Source organism: Lutjanus erythropterus, chromosome 23, assembly GCF_056507025.1.
Source record: "Lutjanus erythropterus isolate fLutEry1 chromosome 23, fLutEry1.hap2, whole genome shotgun sequence".
NCBI classification, from domain to species: Eukaryota; Metazoa; Chordata; class Actinopteri; order Lutjaniformes; family Lutjanidae; genus Lutjanus; species Lutjanus erythropterus.
In genome coordinates, this window is record NC_139339.1 from 16,453,026 (window position 1) to 16,474,639 (window position 21,614).

At 39.4% G+C, this 21,614-nt stretch overlaps 1 protein-coding gene and 1 pseudogene across 3 annotated transcripts in view; both read left to right on the forward strand.

Annotated features, from left to right (window-relative positions):
- Positions 1-1,753: 1,753 nt before the first annotated feature.
- Positions 1,754-10,955, forward strand: LOC146305909 (uncharacterized; annotated as a pseudogene). Its single transcript, XR_014769158.1, has 9 exons — positions 1,754-2,043; positions 2,143-2,288; positions 5,319-5,613; positions 6,080-6,231; positions 6,306-6,585; positions 6,770-6,915; positions 8,111-8,366; positions 10,619-10,797; positions 10,879-10,955. The product of XR_014769158.1 is annotated as an uncharacterized LOC146305909 (transcript).
- A 4,673-nt stretch (positions 10,956-15,628) lies between these two features.
- Positions 15,629-21,614, forward strand: part of arhgef40 (Rho guanine nucleotide exchange factor (GEF) 40) — a 55,893-nt gene continuing 49,907 nt past the window's right edge. For both annotated transcript variants that reach the window (XM_084712408.1, XM_084712409.1), the window contains exon 1: positions 15,629-15,862. In XM_084712408.1, the coding sequence (XP_084568534.1) occupies positions 15,860-15,862 (3 nt within the window). In that variant the 5' untranslated portion in view covers positions 15,629-15,859. The remainder of the gene's footprint in view (positions 15,863-21,614) is intronic.

A 21,614-nucleotide genomic window follows, 5' to 3' on the forward strand; every position in this document is an offset into this window, starting at 1 on the left:
ATAAGAGACAGGAGGGTAAACAGGTGAAACGCATCACAATCAAAAGGAGCGGGAAAAAGAACAAAGACAGGAAGTAAAGACTGGACACGTGAGGGAGAAGCAAAACTACCAAAATAAAACAGGAAATCAACAAAAATCCAAAACCATGACAGCTGCAGCCCCGGCAGCAGCTGCATAACACCTTAGAGGCAACAGGTTAATTTAATCTTGTACATCCCTACTCGGTGGTAAGGCTCCATTTAACAATTATTTTGTCCAAAACACAAAGATATTCAGTTTACTGTCATAAGAGGACTCAAAAAATCAAACAATATTTACATTTGAGAAGCTAAAATCAGAAAATCTGGACACTTTATCTCAAAACAGTCAGTGATTCATTTAATAATGGATTAATAATGGATTAATCGTTACAGCTTGCATTTATTATGAAGTTTAGAACATCATAGTCTTTGTTCCCAGGGTAGAGGGGACTTCCTGTTGCCAGTTCTGCAATTGTTACGCCCAAAGACCACGTCTATAGCCTCTAGCATTATTATAATATAACATGTCTATAATATATTATATTATATTATATATTATAATGTAACATGTCTATAGCCTCTAGCATTATTATAATATAACATGTCTATAATATATTATATTATATTATATATTATAATATAACATGTCTATAGCCTCTAGCATTATTTCTGGCGCCTTGTAAGAAACGGTTCCCATATTGAGACCGGGCTGGAATTCTGAAGATGGCAGCAAATTGCAAATTGTTTAGAGAGGAAACAATTGCTTTAAACTGTAAAAACACACAAGTGTAGTTCATCATCAAAGCTGATAAAAATGGAAAGGCAGGACTTCTTTGCAATCAGCAGATGTCCATCTGGGTGTGTTGTCCTTCATGCAAATATCTCTGACTACAGATTTACATGTAGTCATGAATCAGAACAATTTACCCAGAATAGCAAGTGACTGGTAACGTCCACAGAGACAGTAAGTCTAACAACTACAGTACTTGTTGTGTATCTGTTAATTTTTTTTTTTTTTTTTTTATGAAGATTGTCCCAACACTGGCTCTGCAATTGTCTCCAAGGTCATGGAAGGGAGTCAGTACATTTGGATCCTCAGCAGTAAGTTACAGTATTTTATTTGTTTTCTTTTTTTCCTATATTATTATTTTCTAATTATTTTAAGTAATTTAAGTTCAATTTAATGTAACAGCAACTACTACTATTACTTTACAGTTTCCAAGAAGCTGCATTATTTGCTTTATTACTTGCTAAAATAAGCTTAAAGGAAAACAATTAGCTGAAAGAAGCTAAAAAGAAAACAATTAACTAGCAGAGATACGAAGCTTCAAGGAGCTGCAGAATAAAGGTTAATTCTTGACATTTCATCACTGCGTTTGATAGAGAAAAAATATTTACATTTCCTTTATTATAATGTAGTTACTCTATTCTGGTGACATTTAAAGTATTACTAGCATGTCAGCAGAGATATTGATGAGCCTGCTGTTCCTTTTGAATTTGGATTCTGTAATTTCCCTGTTTCTGCTTATACTGATTGTTTAGGATGCAGCTTCGTGTATTTTATTTTTGTCCATGATTTTATAATGGAGATCAAACAAGCATTTTTCTAACATCTGTAGGCATTTCCCTCATACTGGCATCTGGACCACTAACAGGTAAACTGTTTTTTTTTTCATTATTACTCAATACCCTCTGTGATTTTCTTGTCTAATAATTATTTAATTTACCCATAAGGTAATCCTCTCCAAAATGTGGCCCTGAATCAGAAAGCAGTCCAGTCGTCAGTGTCCAGCGAAGGGGCTGCTGACAGGGCCGTTGATGGGATCAGAGACTCGAGGTATCACCGTGAATCATGCACCCACACCAAAGAAGAGTCCGATCCCTGGTGGAGGGTAGACCTGCAGAAAGTGTACAAAATTAATGCTGTGATGATAACCAACAGAGATGAATTTGAAGACAGGTTGAACGGTGCTGAAATTTGGGTTGGAAACTCAACAGACACCAATGACCTCACGAACATCAGGTGAAACAGCTTGATGCAAACCCGTGTAACACACCTCCCATTGTGATATGAAAAACCTTTTGTTCTGTTTTTCCATTTCTCTTCCTTCTGTACACACAGGACTGCAGTCATCTCTCACATTCCAAAGGGACAGACAGTCTACTTTCCATTTAGGGCTACAGAGGGACGCTACGTCACTGTGCTTCTCCCGGGAACCAAGAAGGTTCTAAGTCTCTGCGAAGTTGAGGTGTTCACTGTAAACTATGGTAATTATGCACAAAACATGATGTAGATAAGTCGGTAACACTTTATTTGAAGAGGTTTGCCTAAGGATATTACACTGTCTAACCATGCCATGACACCTCTCATGACCATGAAGACGTTTTTATGTTTATGACTGTTGACTACTTACAGACACATCCAGGGCTGCTCTGTGACTTTGTGTCTGAGACAAGGAGTCAGGAAATGAAATAAAACTATTTATCACGTTTGAACAGCGCCAACGTGCAACAGTGTTTATGATCTGTAGATCTGGGATGTAGTGTAGAAACATAAAGTTGGATAATTTGGAATTGAAGTACAAAGTAAGTACAGTACTTGGCGTAAATGTACTTAGCTTGCATCACTAACAGGTGTGAATTTATGTGTGTTAATATGTGTTCTCCAGTGCATTCTGGCCACTTTAAGTTCTTAAGACATTTCAGCAGAGACGCAAAAAACATTTTGGTGGGTGCTGAAGCAAAAGAAAGTTATTTTGCTGCACATGGATGCTAAAAAAAAGGAAAAAAAACACAGGAAAAAAAAGGTTGCAGTCTCTGGGCTTAGCCCCAGATCTCTGCCCCTGCATGCAAGCGACTCCGAGGTGTGCTCTGCTGTTTAACTGCTGTTTAATTTGGAACTGGATCTTAATTGGAACCGGTTCTCAATTCCCATCTCTGTTTGTTATGATATAAAAAGGATGAAATGGGATAATATTTGCACAGCATTCACTTTCATTTAGGCTTTCTTAGTCAAAGAAGAAGCCTGACTGCACAGTGCTACTGTTATTACAAAACAGGATATTTATTCTTTGTAACGGATGTGCTGTCCAGTTGGGAAACAGTGGCACTCGTGTATAAACAGTTAAACACATGGTGTTCCTGGAATTTATGCCCATGCTGTGTAAAAATATGTTTCAGCACAAGGCTGGAGTTCCCGTCGTCACATGAAACTTTCATTTTACAGTCATTATGGCTAGCAATGCTGTCATCTTTTTTTGTTGGTTCCTCTCTGCCATGACTCCTTCTTATTATAGTTGTTGTAGTCCAGCAGTGGAGACACATGAGTTTGACATCAGTGTTTTGCAGTGAATACAAATTTGCTGGCATCAGTAAAAGGAATTAATAAGCTCAGAGACATATGATTCCGATGCATCAGAAAATTTGAAACCAGTTCTCAATTGGATGAATGTAGACTGTGACAGAATAAGCTGATATATATTCACTAGACTGGAGAAACATGACCGCATTAAGCACAGACACAGACATAAACCTGCAGGCGGAGCTGCTGCTGCTACTGCTACTACTAGCTGCTAACGTTAGCCACGCTGTGTGTCGGGCTAGAAGCTAACGTTAGCCACGCTGTGTGTCAGGCTGGAAGCTAACGTTAGCCACGCTGTGTGTCAGGCTGGAAGCTAACGTTAGCCACGCTGTGTGTCAGGCTGGAAGCTAACGTTAGCCACGCTGTGTGTCAGGCTGGAAGCTAACGTTAGCTCTGGGTCCTTTACCTGCAGACACTGTGACCCTCTTCTGTCTGAAAATGTGAAGCATAAGCGTGTAAGGTTTGTACTGCACAGCGCAAAGTAGCGCGCATTTCAGCGGCATTTAAAGGACGATTTGGCGATTGTAGACTGTGATTAACGTCTTCAAACGGCTCTTAATACACACAGTATTTTTTTCGGACCGTGTTTAACATTATAAATTAATAAATTTTGCCTTGTGTTTTCTTAGTGACTATTCTAAATTAAATTTGGCATCTAATCATCAGAGAAATTAGTTGCCAAGAACATCCCTGGTACACGCGCTCAAGCAACCATACCTGTGGTGTTGGTGTGCAGCAGTGAAATGGGTCCCCGCTGAAACACTTTACTGCCGCGCACGTTCCGGACGTTGTTTGGGGCTGTTCACCGGTATGGCGGTATATGAAAAATTCAAAAAAAAAGAAAAATAAAGACCGGTTTTCGGTACGAACCGGTATACCGCCCAGCCCTATCAAGAACTCTACAATCTGGGGCCCAAACTGTTAAAATGAATGCTCTTTTGTGAACAGGGGCACCAGGCAGTTTAGTCCACAGGCAACAGCGATACACGTCTTTGTTGACACATTCCAGGAGAGGGCCAAGTCTAGTAGCCTGATAACCACATTGAATTGCCATTGGGTTTCATCTGTCATGCTGTCAGTAACAAGTAAAATCCTGCTTGCTGAAGTCATGTGTAATTGACACAGAAGCTAGTGCAGATGCCTCCAGGTGATTCTTGAGGAAGACAAATGATTGCTGAGTCAAATTCCCATGTCATTAAATAGCGACGCTTTGGGTTGGTGGCACAAAGATACCTCATTGTGGCATCTCAGTGTGGCTTCCAACCCAAAGTGTGAGAATTTTACAATCAGGAAATGAGACTCAACAATCAACTATCTTACCGAACTGTGATTGGCCAAACTCTCCCGTCAGTAGAGTCAAGAGGAGGAGCAGGAGTCTAGTTGTGTTTGCGATCACTTGCAAGTGCACATGATCAACAGACCTGGAGTTTGACCACAGATAATCTTGTATTCTACTGGACTCCTCAGCCTAACGTTTTGTGCACATTCTCAGTCCATTCAACACGTTTAATAGCTTGCACCCATAGATGCCGCTGATTGCTCTGAAACAGCAGTGATCCTGTCAGAATTCTGAACAACTTAAGTTGCCCATTGGGATATGCAACATATGCAACAACCAGACATTTTGGTGATTATGGTGCAGGTAAAACTTTTGATTCAACATTTGCAGCTTGATAACTGGATGACTGGGGGAGACCGCTACTTCTGTTGCTGAAATGCACACACAGCTTTTCAGTGCTTGGTCAATTTTTGCTCCAACCAGGAAAAAAAACAGCTGACAGTGAGCACAACACCAGACCTATTTGAATGTCTGAACAAATGACAGATGTGGGCAGAGATTTCTGGGGCCAGGCTAACCTTCAATATATCAACAATGTGTAGATGAACCACAATAGATGAACTACAATAAATGATAAATCTGTCTGTTTTTGTTCAAGCATATCCATTACCCAATGTGGCACTGAAAGGAGATGCCACCCAGTCGTCGACTCTCTCGTTTGCCGCTGCCTCCAAAGCCATCGATGGCAGACGGAATTCGTTCTACAGTCGCGGGTCCTGCAGCCATACCGCCGAGAACGAGACCAACCCCTGGTGGAGGGTCGACCTGCAACAAACATATATAGTCACATCTATCAAAGTTACTAATAGAGGAGACTGCTGTGCTGAAAGACTTGATGGTGCTGAGATTCGAATTGGGAACTCACATGAGAACAATGGAAACAACAACCCCAGGTACTGACAGGAATTCAGAAAATGCTAATGCGATGTTAATTTTATTTTACAATTATTAGTATTTTGGTGTTTACATGATGCAACTTATCCTGCCTGCATTGACAAATTTCATGAGAAAGAGTGGATGCAGGGCAGGATTTTTTTTTTTTGGTGCCCTCTTTGTCTTTCTCACTTTTCTCTTTCTGGTTACAACTCTTTCCTTCTCTTAAAAACTTTTCTGTAAACTGTAAAAAGATAGGGCTGGCAGGAGCAGTAGAGCTGAGACGCTGTCTGTGTGGCCCGAGTATTAGGCTGCTGTTAACTGCGTATAGTATTTTCAGCATTAATTGACAGCCCTGTGTGAAAAAATGGCATTTTAAATCTAGTGAGAGGAAGCTTAAAAATGTGGACTCATTTCCAGGTTTCAGGACTCAATCTTGTTCTCTTTTAACACCACAAGATAACAACTCTCCCCTCCCACTGTCAGGTGTACTTCAATCTCCCACATCAGAGCAGGAAAAACCTACACTTTCCACTGTGATGGAGGCAGCATGGAGGGTCGCTTTGTGAACGTGATTATCCCTGGATTGAGGAAGACTCTCACCCTGTGCGAAGTTGAGGTGTACGCAGCCCCACCAGGTACAACTGACTGACTTTGATTTATTGAAACAGTCTGATGTAGATTAACTCCTGTTTGTTTTTTTTCACTTTAGTGGAACCTCTATCAAATGTGGCCTCAAAGGGACAAGCAGTACAGTCATCCACTGACCCTGCTGGCCGTTTTCAGGCCTCTAATGCCATCAGTGGGTGTAGAGGTGGAGTTTCTGAGGGATGCTGCGCACAGACTCGCCTAGGCACCCATCCCTGGTGGCTCCTGGACCTCTTCGCTATGCACAAGATTAGTGTTGTCACCATTGTCCGCAGACATGACTGTTGTTCTGAAAGCCTTAAGGAGACACACATCACAATTTCGAATGGCAAGGCAAACTACAGGTAAGACATAATATCTACAACTGGAATATTCGTCAGCAAATAATTATAAAATATGTATTTCTTGTTCAGACTAACAAAACAGTGGTGCCACTGCTCAATGACTGGTGATTAACAGTAGAGCAAATTACTTATTTGTTGATTAAAACTGACACATTTTGCCATGATATCTCTCTCGCTCCATCAGATGTGGTATTATCACATCGGTACAGGCTACACCAACGTACACGTTCCAGTGTCCAGATGTGGAGGCTCGCTACGTCTATGTGTACATTCCTGCAGCTAACAGGATTTTGACTCTGTGTGAAGTGGAAGTGTTTGCTTCTCTGGCAGGTATGGTCCTTGAATATTATGTCCTCACGGTGGAAATTATTAGAAATCAAATACTGTATTATGTCAGATGTGGTTGTGGTAATAATATTGTTTGCTTGAAGCTAACTGTTACACACTGACCAGTCACAACTTTAAACCACGGACAGGTAACATGAATAACATTGATCATCTCGCTGCCAAGCCGTGAGATATATTGGGCAGAGAGTGAGTCAGTTCTTGAAGTTGATGTGTTAGGAGCAGGAAAAATGGTCCAGTGTATGGATCTGAGTGCCTTGAACAAGTTCCAATCTTAAGTCCAGCCCCTTTTTGCTCAGTACTCCAATAAAAGTTGAACAAAATTGGTACCTCGGTCAACTTTGTCCTTTTTCTGCAAAAGAGACATATAGGGTCACATCTTAAATTAACTAATGTTAGTAAAATGCTTGCTACCTAGCTAGCTAATATTAGCAAAATGTTGCAAGGAAACTCAAAACAAAGGAAGAGTCATTACATCACTATTGAACATAACATGCTTTGGTGCCAATAGGTGCGTTTAGTCGTGTGTGGCATGAGGTCGCTGCTCGCTGCAGGAGCGGGAGTTCAGTTATAGTGAATTTCTGTGGTTAGGTCGATGCTCTCACTCTGAAACTTTATCTGGATTGGATCTTTTCAAAGTGCGAATGAGCTTCTCTCCCTCTTCCTGGACTCTGGATTAGCATGTTTCTATAGCTTGTAAATAAATGGTTTAATTCTTATAAATATGTAAAGAATTTGTTTGAGCCTCTGTCACTCTTTCTCTGCAGATCTCTTGATGTTCTTGTGGCTGTAGTTTGTTTGATCTTGTAAACAGCTCTTTAAATCATTCATAGGGTCATAAGTAAATTGTAAAAGAAGAAGAAAAATATTAATGTGAAAATACAAATTATTACCTTGATATAGTAAATATGTAAATAGTTCATTTGATAAATATTTTAAAAAGGAATTTAGTAGTAAAAACTCTGACTTATGACAAATTGTCTGTAGATGTGAGAGGCATTTCAAAGGCGGATTGACTGATTGGAGTGGCTCTTTGGTGACAAGGCGGAGTTCTGACTTTCAAAGGCTTCCTGTGTTTAGTTTTCATTTTGGAATCAAAACTCGAGTTTCAAGACAGGTCTGTTCCAAGAAGTGTAAACATACTTTAGGCCAACAGAAACCTAACAACTTTCTTTCTCAGCCGTGCCTGAAGTTGCTCGTAGCTCTCCTCCTGTGATCCTCCCCGCTCCTCCTCCCGCTGTGAGCATGCCGCTAAGTGGCAGGAATGTGACGGTGGTGGGGCAGAGGCTTTGCTGGTCCGATGCCCTGCTCTACTGTAGACGTCACCACTGGGACCTGCTTAGTCTTGGCAGCCAGGAGGAGCAGGGCGAGGTGGAGCAGCTGCTGAGCCGCAGTCCTTTCCCCCTCACAGGACACATCTGGCTGGGACTGCGCAGGTACCCCACACCGACAATGACATTTTAGAAATTTAGTTGATGCTCTGACTCAGGACAGCTGTATGAATGAGATGTTAGGTGTCAGGAGTGTGGACTCGAGTCACATGACTCAGACTTGACTCAGATTTGAGTCACAAATTTGAGTACTTTTGACTTGACGAAATCGGAAAAGGCTTGCAACTCAAGCTGGACTTTAACACCAATGACTTGTGACTTCACTTGGACTTGAGCCTTTTAACTTGAAAATACATGATACCTTCCCCTAATTCCAAAGATTAAAAAGTAAAACACGCACACCAATCAATTGATTTGAACATTAATGCTCTTAATCCTCAGCAAGTTGACACTTAATTCAACAGATCTGCTTGTTTGAAGCAGTCCAACAACATACAGTCAAGTTGCAGGAAAGAACCATGAAAAATGAACATTATGTTACTGAGCTCCGGTTGGAAAAAAATACACCAGAGATAATTTTGTTCGTGCACAAAAACTACAAGGCAGTATACAAATCAAGCTGGTCAGAAGTTACAGATGGAGAGTCAACAACTTTCAACTTTTTTGGACAACACATAATTATTTTACTGTAACATGTAGCGCAATATATGCTAATTTAAAGCAGCACTTAGGATTAAAAGTATAAGCCTACAGACTTAATATCATGCAGTCTTTTGAACTTTTATTTCACAATATGAGGCTGCTTCGACAAGCCACCAGATGTCACTAGATGTGACTGTTGACAATGTTACAAGTTTCAATTCTTCAAATATTTTTTGGCACAAATAGAAAGAAAGCAGCAGAGCTTCATGCGACTTCCACACATCACTAATTAACAGCTGAGAAACTCAGTGTTTAGGACTTGGGACTTGCCTGCCTTGACTTGGGACTTGAGACTTGCTTGTAACTTGCAAAACAATGACTTGGTCCCTGCTCTGGTAGGTGCCAGACTGTCACTCAAACACAACATTACATAATATAAAATAGCTAGTGTGGTGGCCTCTCTGTTAATCATGTTTAAAGTTAAAGCATCATATAATATAATGCTCTTAAGGTTTATTTTGGGGACAAATAAAGGCCCATGTTGTTTGATGTCTTTAGCCAAAATGTCCTTAGGCACTGAAATAATCTAATAAACAAAGAAGTGCAAAGATCATGGAATTTGTTTAGGGTTAAAACATGCGAGAACTCATGATGAATACAGGTGCCTCACCCTCTTCTCTTTCCATACAGTCAAAAAAAATGTTAACAATTTGAATTCTGCAAATTGATATGTGCTCAACAGACACACGGGTCTTGGAGTCAAATGTTGTTTGGCCTTACATTTTCTCATTTGCATTGTTGCCATTCCATGACTGATGTGCATGGATGCTTCGCCAACAGTTCTCACTAAAGACACACCCTGAGACAAACATGCTGTAACATTAGCACCGAAACAAGGAGTCAATAAATTGAAGATTGATTGACAGAGCAAATTGTTTCAGTTGTTCCATCACACGAAAACATTTAATGGTCCTTTCCAAGTAAAATACTGTGTTTGAAATAGCTGACAAGTAAATATCTTTGGGTTTTTGACTGTTAGTCAAACAAAATAAAGAATTTAGAAATGTCACCTTGAGCTTTCAGAACTTGTTCCAAATAACTGAAATATCAATAGCAGCAGTACTAAAGCATCATTAAGATAAGGTTGGATTTATCTTTAGCGTGCTCATGTGATACTCAATAAACAGGATTCAAAGTGTTGAAAATATTTTAAAACATATTATTTCTGCTTTAGAACTTGATACCTGTTGCTGTGTGGTGATTAAAAAGACAGACAGAAACCACTGTACAGTACAACAAACTTTTTTATGTAAAGGACCCCCACACTAGATGCACATTAGACCCTCAAACTGAGAGGTTTTTGTCTGAAGGAGTCCCCTCTTAGTATTTTTTTTTTTATTTTTGTGTTTGAAGGTTATTAAGTTTTCATCATCAGCCAATGAAAAACTACCCTCTTAGAGATAAGGGTTTTTGAAGAACCCCTTTTTGAAGAAAAGGTTGTTCAGGGTTCTCTGTAAGACTAAAGGTTCCATTAACAACCCTTTTCACCCAAGAGAAGTCTTTCATCAAGGGTTTTTTGTACCATAATATAAAAGCGGTATCAGTTGAACCTCCTTGGTGACTTCTAGATGAAACCCATAGAATATAAAAGGGTTCTTCTCGGTAGATTGATTGATGATTGAAAACAATTTTTCAGCTATAAATCTGTCTGGCAGACACTTAATGGGTGACAAGTGGTTCTGGATGTCTGGCGACTCCATGAAATTCACCAAATGGCCTCGAGATTCTGCTCCTCACCGTCACTCCAGCCCCTGTGGAGGCCTGGCCAGAGAACAGCGCCACCTGTGGGGGGACCGGCCCTGTGAGGAGCTCCTCAACTTCATCTGCCAGTCAAGTAGGAGTTTCACCTCACATCCTGCATGTATGCACATGCTGTACTTCACCACAATCCACCAGCTCTTTCTGTGTCTTACAGGTGCAGCGGACGGAGCACAAAGACTGTACTTCTACAGCAGCAGCAGCTAAATCCTTAGTGACAATACTGGGACCTAGGCCTGGAATATTTTTCATTATTTTAGGGCCACTTGGCCTTCGGTTTTATCTTTTTTTTTTAGGAGAACGAAGGCCTAATGCCAGGGCAGCAAGGTCATGAAATAAAACAGACTTTAAGACTTTAAGTCCACGGAAATAATGAATGTGAAATCACACGTGCACCACTGATTTAAACAGAAAAATGTAATATATAGGCCTATTATAAAATGATCATGATATGTCATCAGAGATTAAGGAAACATGCTGAGTCGATACAGCCAGTAGGCTCTCCTTTGAAATTTCCATTCTACTGTAGAACGTCTGTTTTTGTTCTGGCCCGTGTTGTTCTTCACACTGCCCATTTCATATTTATTCGCTTTACATGGAAATAAAACTACCACTGAATGTTTGCTGAATGAGTTTGTGTCTGCTTATGAATTGTAAGAAATTATTAATAATCTTTTAGAAGGATTAAATGTTTATAAGGGTTAAATTAGGCAATATGTTAATGGAGTCTGGAGGGCAACTGACACTGAAGGACTCGTCGTCGCTTGTTATCGTCAAATTATACTCCCGAATGTATGAATAGTTTCACAGAAATGTCAAGTTGACTATCAAAACCACTAGATGACATTGTGGATTATTGTAGACCAGTTGTTCATCTATGGTCAGCCATATTAAATAAACCAACTAGTTTAGAACTAGTTATGGGCCTTTGAATGTTTATTCATTTTATCTAATAAATAACGTTATTTTTAATGCTTGTTTGTTAACTGGCCCATGGCCTCCTGTCATTTTGCAAAAGTGGCCATTAGGCACGTTGAGTCCCTGGTTTACATAATGTTAAGACTTAAAAAAATGAGCCTTGGTGGATATATACATTTTCTTTCTTTCCTTGTCATTTCTTCATAATGCCTCTGAAAAGTTGGTGATATTGAGCTTGGCATGTGGCAGCAAAGGCCTTTTTAAGCAGTGTCCAGATTTCAAAGTGCCCTGTCCCAGATGATCAAATTCAGGAAGATTTCTTTAATTAATTTAATTTAATTCTTAATTTTTACATTGATTTTAGGTTGCCAACTTCATATATGGCCAATAAAAACTAGCCTTTTGCCTAATTCTAGTATATTTACAGTAATGCTTATTGATCCAGTATGCATTGATTCATGAATATGCAAATAGTCCCCACCTTCTCCACACACCCCCACCCCTACTGCTACATCTCTGCACCTGGCTTCTGTGTTTTGCTGGATAATTACAGTAACTAGCTACATCGCCGCTAATGATTGGTATAGTGCCACCCCCTTGATTAAGTTTAATCTACAGCAATGCATCATGGTCTATAAGATCATCAAATGTCTGTAGCATCACTGTCCTGTGAGAATCATGCATCTCTAAAAAGTGAGAAAACGGCCTTTTTCAGCTTTGCTGACTAAAAAGTACAGTATTTGCCTCTGGTATGTAGTGTAGAAACATAAAGTTGGATAAAATGGAACTCAAGTAAAGTGTAAAATAAGTGCAGTACTTGATATAAATGTACTTAGTTACAGTCTACCACTGATTACAACTCTGAACTAATGCAAGATGGCAATTAGTGGATTGACAGTGACTGATGATTGATTAAATATGGAAATAAAAATCAATTAACTGGTTAATTACCAGGCAGCAGATGGAGCAAACTGTTTGAAAGGAGGGATTGTAGTGGAAGCACTGGAGTGTGACTGATGGTTCACGTGGCTCTCCGGTCAGCTCGGTGGGCCAATTAGCAGAGTTTTGCTGGCTATACCTTTAAAGGTACTATTCACCCCAGAATGGAAAAAATGTGAATTTTCCCTTTGGCCTTTGGTGCTATTCATCCATCTAAATAGTTTTGGTGTGAGTTGCAGAGCTTTGCAGGTACCAGCTATAAAAATAATATAATGGAACTAAATGCCACTCAGCTTGTGGTGCTCAAACAACCAGAAAAGTTAGTTTAATTGTAAAGAGGTCCATTGCACAGTCGAAGTATTCAAAGCACAACCCAGACACACGTCCATCTCTAAATTATATGGTGCTTTATTTCAGGTGTGGCACAATCCTGTGTGTGGCACAAATGCCAAGTCTGATTAATGTTTGTAATCACAACCTGAATGAGTGTGTAATATAAACTAGGAGGGACAAACACACCCAGAGACAGGGTTGTACAAGGACTTAGCTGGCTCTTCTTGTCCATCCAGGTGTTTCTGCCAGGTGCGTGTGTGTGTGTGCTGAGGCACTACTTTCACCCAGCACTGACACTATACTCCTCAACCACATTATGCAATACCTCTTGACTGTTTCTGTTTCACTTCCAGTCAAATGTGATCAAATACTTTTGAAACCCTGAATGTTGATGGAGCATATTTTGAAAACTAATTTTCCAGGCGATTGTCTTCGCAAAATGTTTGAGTTTTGAATCAAACTGAAGCTCTTCAGTTCTGAAATACACAATCAAAACATTTCTGACCTATGATCTTTTATTGTGATAATTTACTTTTCTTCTTAGAACTTTAGCTTTTTGAGTTTTAGAAACTAAAAATTTTGACTTTCAAAATTTGGTGAGTAAACTCATTTAAGTGAAAGTGAATGATGGATAATAATTTTCAGACAGAAATTACTAAGTTTTCTCAACTTTTTTTTTCAGCGCACTCTGTTTAGGTTAAAATGTTAAAAAAAAGTTGACTAGATATCACTGTTTTTTTGAATAGTAAGCCTTTTCAGTTTACTTCATGTTATTAACAAAAAGACACTGTAGATGTGAACTGGTGTCATTTTCAATGGTTAACATGTTTTTTTGTTTCATTGGTCTTCCTGAACATAATTATGTATCTTGTAACAAAAAAAGTCAAATCAAATTATTTTCTGAAATCATGTTTTACCAAACAGATAAAGATAGTAAAGCTGAACTAATGTAAGTAAAACTGTCATTTGCTTTGCCATAAAAACTTTGATAATTAATTGTTTTCAATGATACATTTAATGCTATTTAATTATGCTGAAAGTTTCATAAGTGTGATTTTATTACAGTCTAACAACTGCTCTACCAAATGTATCAGTTGTCATTTTATAGTAAAAGTAATGAAGCTCAGCTAAAAGTGACAATTTTCTATTAGATTAAAAAATTGTGATCATTCATTGCTGTTAATCTAATAAGAAGCAAGAGGCAATGGTTTCCCTCCATCTATTACATCAATATTTATTTTACAAAATGAACGAAGAACCTGATGAACAAGTCTCTTTAAAGACGGTCACCTCTGTTATAGCAAGCTCCTTTTCCTCCTCTTGCTTTTCCATTATTGCAATATCGCACAGGAAACACAAGGGTGAGCTATTGAGCTGTTGAAATGTTTGAAACCAACTCCATTCTTGCACTCATCACAGCGGTCTGAACACAAACCAGAGAGGTTAAATTTAGCAGTGGTATAGCAACCAGTGTGGCACCAATATGGGCCAATAAACCATCAAGCTAAGAAGAAGGAGAAAGAGTGAGTAATGGCAACTGAAGCCTAAAATGTGACTTTATGTTTTTATACTATGAGGAAAAAGTAACATTTCTCCACTGTAGGTCTGCTGAATGGCATTAACACGTGGCTCACATCATAGGAAACAGTGTAAAGTACATTTGAAACATGACATTTATTGACAAAATCTTAAAACTAAGGTTGGTGAGCTCAAGGAAAATAAATATCACTATAATGTTACATCCAGCTGCTGCAGTTTCAAACACTTTTAATCTCATAAATGATATCTGGTATTTCCTATCTTAAAGGTCTGGTATGTAACATTTATGGGGACTTTTTGGCAGAAATTGAATATTTAAAGTATTTTTTCAATAGTGTATAATGACCTGGAAATAAGAATTGTTGTTTGAATGAGTTGTTTATGTTTACAAACAGGGCAGGTCCTCTTCCGCGGAGGCTGCCATATTGTACCGCCATGTTTCTACAGGAGCCCAGAACGTACAAACCAGACACTGGCTCTAGATACGGCCTTTTGCATTTTTTGACAAGTTTTGTGGCCATGAGGGGTTTATAATCTGTAAACTCACCGCTAGATGCCACTAAATCCTACACACTGGATTAACTTGTGAAGATATTTATGAACCTAAAAACAACAGTAAATATTGCATGTTATGATGATTCTGATGCATTTTTCTTTTTCTCATGTGGCAGCAATTCATTAAGACAACCTACAACCTTTACAATCTTCTGGTGGAGTAAAAATCCATTCTGTTTATGCAATTTGGCGTCTGTTTGTTCCCAGTTTGGATTATTAAATAAACTAAACATGTGCAGAAGCAGGACACTATTTGTCATTTCAGTATTTTCAGTGATTGCCCCAACCCGTTTAATCAAATAAAGCTCAATCACAAATAGACTTAACTATCTCCCACTGAGACTAAAGAACGTGTAATTTCACCAACAATACAATAAAACATCAGAAGTTTTTTTTTTCCAATTACGCATGGGTGGGGTAACGGCTTTTCATTGTCTATTCATTTAAGTTACTCTGGGGGGCGGAATGGAAAGTTTGAGTGCAGAGAGGGACTGTAGTGCTCTTGTTAGGTGAGAGGAGGAGGAGATGGAGGGAGGAGAGGGGAGGAGGAGGAGAGGGGAGGTGGGAGTGCGTGGGACTGCCCGCCCGGCAGACGGAGACAGAGAGGGGAGGAGGGGGGGAAATGCAGTTTGGACATTCCCAGGCTGGGAAATACAGCGGAGAGCAGAGAGAGAGGAAGAGAGGAGGACTGTTTTCAGCCGCTAATATCTTACATGAAGACAGATCTGAAGGGACAGAGGAGGTTAATGGAGACTGTTTGATAACTGAGAGGAGAAAGTTTCTGCGGAGAATGTGGAGAGGAAGCAAATGCAGGAAAGGAGCTGAGGACTATGTAGGAATTCCTGACTGAAGTCATGGTAAGTCCCCTTTTTAAAACTGTGGTGGACTCAAGTTTGTCTGAAAGAATCAAACTTTTCCAATGTGGAAGAAACGGGTTGCAAAATACTTCTTAAGGGACTCAAAGCCGTGTGTCCTCAAGTTTATATACATTTTTGAAGTCCTACAAAACACTGATATCATAGGCTTTTCTGTGTTTGAGCTATGCAAAATGACATTTTAGGTTTTGTCTGCCTTAAATTTATTTTACACTGTAAAAAAAAATCCTGCAAGGAATCGGTGGAATCAACTCTTTTCACTAACTTGACATGTAGTTTTTTATTTATTTAAGTTAATTAAACTTATTTATTTTCATAACTGGAACTTATAAACATGAGTTCTTGTAACTTGAAGTCTTTTGCCTTGAAATGATGAGTTAAATGAATGTACTGTACAGAGTTCAACCAACTCATTAAGTCAAGTTAAGTTTCTAAGGAAACATGATAAGCATATTAGCTGACTTACTGAAGTGGAAACCATGATTAAAGTTACTATTGAATTAGGTAAAAAAAAGTTAACAAAGTATAAAAAAATGTCAATGTTATGAATGTTTGTCAGTGTGACTGAAGAGTTTATGGTTTGACTTCATATCTTGACTAGAAAAACTGTTTTGAATCATTACAAAAATTACCTCAACTTGTCTTTTCAAAGTTTGCGATTTGTCATTTTAAGGTACTCCAGACACTAACTTTAAAAAAAAAGGCAAAACAAACTTATATTTAAGTATCTACTACTTACACATGGCTCAGAAACTTTAAACTTTAACTTCTTTTAAAGGCATATATTCAGGAAGAAGCTAATGTTCTGAGTTCATCCAACTTGTTAAAGTAAGTTTCTAAGGAAACATGATTAGCACATTAGCAATTCACAAGAAAATGTTAAATAGTATGAGTTTGTCTGTGTGACTGAAGAGTTGTTGGATCAACTCAGTATCTTAAGTTTATAAAACATTTTTTCTCATGTGCAACTGAATTATTGGAAAAGATTATTCTGTTTTGCATTATTACAACATTTCCTTGACTTGTCTTTTCGCATTAAGTCAGCTTAGAATTAAGGCAGCCTGGATGCTAACTTTTCTTAAGTTAAAACAAACAGTGTAGGGTATATTTTTAAGGTACTATTGCTTCCACATGTGCTCCAAAATTCAAAACAGCTTTATGTTTTTATATCTTTAATCTCATAAAGGCATGCACTTGATTCAGGAAGAAATTAAGTCAGCAGTTCTAACTCCCAGTTTACAACTTCCAAAGTTGTCAGATCCCAGTGGGAACATATTATAATGACATGATTTAAGTTGCGTGACGTTGGTGATTTTTTTGTGGTTGACTTGCAGAGGGAGTCAGGGGTTTCACCAAAGCAAAAAAAGAGCTCTCTGTTGCATCCCTGGGGAGTTTGTTTACCATCCCCACCCACTCATGGTCTGATCTGTGACATACAGAGGCAGATAGACAGATGAGTCAGGCAGACACGCACACATGAGAAGACAAATTAAGTCAAGACAGAAAGAAATTTAACAAAGAGAGATTTTACACCATATTCATGCTTCTGTGTGTTGGGCAGGGTGGAGCATTTTGGCAGGGGAGAGGAAAAGGGAAAGCAGAGAGAAAGAAAAGGGAGAGCTGGAGTGGGAAAGAGCAGAATAAAAGAGGAGGGTAGGGTTACTTTTTATTTTAGGAGACTTGGACGGCAGCAACGGTGGTTTCGGTGATGCCACATTTTCCACATTGGACCTGGGAGAAAAGGCAAGAAAGGGAGGAAAAAAAAGAGAAGAGAAAGGGGGAACAAGGGATGGCATGGACTTCAGGGAAGGAAGAACATGTGCAGTACAGTTTCATCTTCCTCGATACAAAAACAGTCGGGGAAAGTTTGGGGTGGAAAACAGTAACAGATGTACAAGGGCTGCCCCCGACTTGAGATTTTCCTCGTAAAGTAGCAGTCGTTAGTTCAAGTCATTAGTCAACAAGTCACTGCATGTTTATGACATTAATTTAATTATTTAAATATATATTATGGGCACAAAGTGAGCTGCCTAGCTAGCTTTGCTAACGGCAAAAGCAGCAATGCGTCCGAATGTGTCGGAACAACCAGCAAGGAGACTGAACATTTAGTTAATTTACTTTAACACAGTATAACTGAAGTTTTTTTTTTTTTGAAGTGTGGGAATAAATAACTTTCAACTTCACAAATACAAAGAGTTGCTGACTGATCAACACAACAGAAAATGTTAAATTAACTTGCCATGCTACAAACTCGTTACTGTGTTCCCAACTGTCCTCCGTCAGTCTTGGAGACTGTCCCATTCCAATCAGACTGCTAAATGAGCTAAGTAGCTTCAGGCAGCTACAGAACTGTGTCCAGTTGCATAAACCACCTTGTATGCAATAAAAGTTTCAAACTAAAGTTTGTCTCTTAAGGAAAATATTTGGCTAACCTTAGTGATACATTTAGCAGCGTCGCATAAAGCTGACAAAGCATCAGGCTACAAGTTATTTTCATTTGAAGGCAGAAATTGATGTCCAGTATTTGTCGCTGGTTGCTGGGCAAGAGGCGCAACAAAGCAAAGTTGAGTTGGAATCGACTTTTTCATCTCTCCCATGCCACAGTGACACATAAACCAGTCGTCTGTTTTTGTTTTGCCACTTCCGCTTCCCATTTCCCACAACAGTGGAAGAAAGTTATTCTTGCTATTAGCATGTTTCCAGTTTATTTGGCCCTATCATTTTTTCTTACGGTGACATCAACAAAAAATGCAACTCGATGATTCATGTTCGCCGATTCTACACTCAAGTGTCTGAGTGAAAGTGTTTCTGTTGACATGTTTGCTGTCAAGAGGGGATAAAACTCTTCTCACTGTCCAACAGTTTAGGTGACTATTGGGGGACAGCCATAAGATTTGCACACAAGAACACGGATAGTCACAGCAAAGAGTCACAAGTGTATAGAAATGAACTTTCTCAAGCCTCAAATAGCGGATTTAACACTTTAACGGAGCTGCTATGAGTGAATACACAACCCTCCAAACAACATGTGTTCAAAACACTTAACACGTGAGGAATGAGTGCATGCACACACACTCTGTCAGGGACAAACATGGCTGCTAACACATGCACATAGGTGTTAAAATGCATCAGCACACAGTCATACAGTTCAGGAACACATACAACAGTGTCCCTTCACCAAGAATATGTGGCAGAGTTTCCATTCCCTCTTTCTGGTCAGCTCTGATTTTGAAACACTAATGTGAAGAAAAATAAAGTCTGAGAAAAGTTATAGCAAGCAATTCTGTTTGTTTTAACCTGCTTGGAGTACCAGGCGGGTGGCGATAACATTGCTAGAACAATCCAGACAGGGTCCATGATGTTGTCAATCTCAGGAATCTTTCTCTAACAATTTCCTGTGATTGTCAAGACCCTCAGACACATGCGGCGCACGCAGACAGAGGATGGCTACTTTTCAACGCAGAAATTAGCTGCTTGTGGCCTTTTCATTGGCATCTTTATTGGGCATCTGAGTAGTTTCTTTATTTTTAATCTTACTTTGCATTGTAGTGCAAAATATAGCTATAAACACAACTGTGAAATCATTGAGTCTCTTGACTTAAATATGTTCTAATCAGTATTTTATTACCAATGGATCAAATGACAGGCGTCACTTGCAGTGACAACAGAGAATTATCCCATGACTCCGTATCATGATTATTTCACCACTCATGCCCCTTGCTCCATTGGAGTTCATTGTTGTCATATTCCCAGATGTTAGCAATTAATCTGGTAAGTAGAATGGTGTCATAACAAATAGAAATGACAAACTAAGTTTTGCTCTACACCCATCTACTGTAGCCTGTGTTGCTACACATTGATGTGATTGATCGGACAGCTGAGCTATGAAGCTAACAATCCTTTTGGTGTTGCAAAAAGCCTAAGTGAGGTTAGCTCAGGAAATGTCAGACACCAAGAAGACCAATAAATGTGACAAAATGCCATGTTCCGTTGTCATATTTATACTCTAGTTTGCAGACTTTTCAAATAATAGACAGTGAATGGAGGCCTGTAGTCTGAAACCTCATCTGCTGTGAAAGTTGCCTTTACTCTTTAGCAACAGACTGCAGCACTTAAGTAGTCTAAAACAATCCGGAGAAAAAGTCCCGGCAAGCTTCTTGACCTACTGTAGGTCAGTTTAGATTATACAGGAAGATTTAGGAGAGGAAATCAGTCTCAGGCCTCTCCGCTTTCTTCCTCTTCGCCCCCCTTTCTCTTTGTCTGTCTGCCTCTCTCTTTTCCCTGTCTCCTCTCTTTTCTTTTCTGTTCCCTCATTCTCTGTTGGCATCTTTCTCATTTTTTTCTCCCGATCATGTCATCTTCGATCACCCCCGCCTTCTCGGAGCTCCTTTCTGCTGCCTCTCTTTCTCTGTCCTTTCTCTGTGTACTGTAGGGGTCTACATCTGGTTTCTATCATGGTTGCTGCTGCTCTTGTTTCCCATCGATCTCTCCCACCGGTCAGCCTCCTCCTCTTTCTTTTCTCTTTTCCTTTTTCTGTCTGAGCCCTCGGTCTCTGCAGGGCCGTCTGGTTCTCCCAATGTCTCCCTGTCACTCTGTCTCTTTTTCAATCTGTTTCTCAACTCACTAGCACTTCAATGAGCTGGCATGAGGGGCCGTTCAAGTGTCTTATATCTCCCAAAACCACTTGAGTTCCCACTTTATTGGTTTATCGTCGTCTTCTCAATGTTATTGTCCTTTTCTCTATGTTCTTTTTTGGAGACATTTCTCTTTCTATCTTTTCTATTTTTTCTCATCTGTGCCAAGCATCTGTGTGGAAGACTCCAGCTGCCGCTTCCCTTTCAGTCTGCGTATAGGAGAGAAAGACAGGAAGTCTGACGCAAGAATGACATACCCGTCCTCTGTACTGTGTGTCCATTTGACACAAACAGGAGGATACAGTCATGTCCTCGCCGACACTCCACGTGCTGTATGAACACAGAGACACATTTCCGGTGACTAGATGAAAACACAGACTGTAAATAGCAATGGACAAAGTGAGTAAGGTGTGACCTGTGACACCGTGACTGGTAGTTTTGAGGACAGGACATTTTGTGTTTGCAGTTGCTGCCCATGATGCATGTAGCCAGAAATATCACCAGATGAAAGCCGGAGGCAAAAGTAGAGCATCTTTTGAGTGATCTGTCAAGAAGAAGGCAAAATCAACAAAAAACAATTTGTCATAGGCCATCTTAGAGTCAGTTGTAGGTTATTTTCAAGCGTTTTTACATACTAAAAAAACTTAAAGGACCAGTAGGATTAGGACTCTAGTGGTGAGTTTGCAGACTGCGCCCAGCTGAATACCACTCGCCTCACCCTCCCCTTCGAAGCATGTAGAAGAAATACAGTGGTCCAGAAAAACATGAAAGGCTCTCTCTATGGTTGCAAAATTTGTATGTTTTCCTTAACCGATAGTTGAAAATACTAATCCATTCTTGATCAATGTATCGTGCATAATAGATACAGATTCTGATTTTTTTAAGGGGCTGACCTGCAAGTCCGAACTATAATTGACAGAATACACAAACATTTTTGTAACTTTTCTCTAACATAAAATTAAACTGTATATTAATAATAATTAAATACTGGCTATTAAAAAACATTTGCATTTTCTCCTGAAGTACTTCAGGTTACAGCCAGGCCTTATTATATCCTGCAAGATCTTGTAGGAGACACGATTTCTGATCTGGAGAAATGG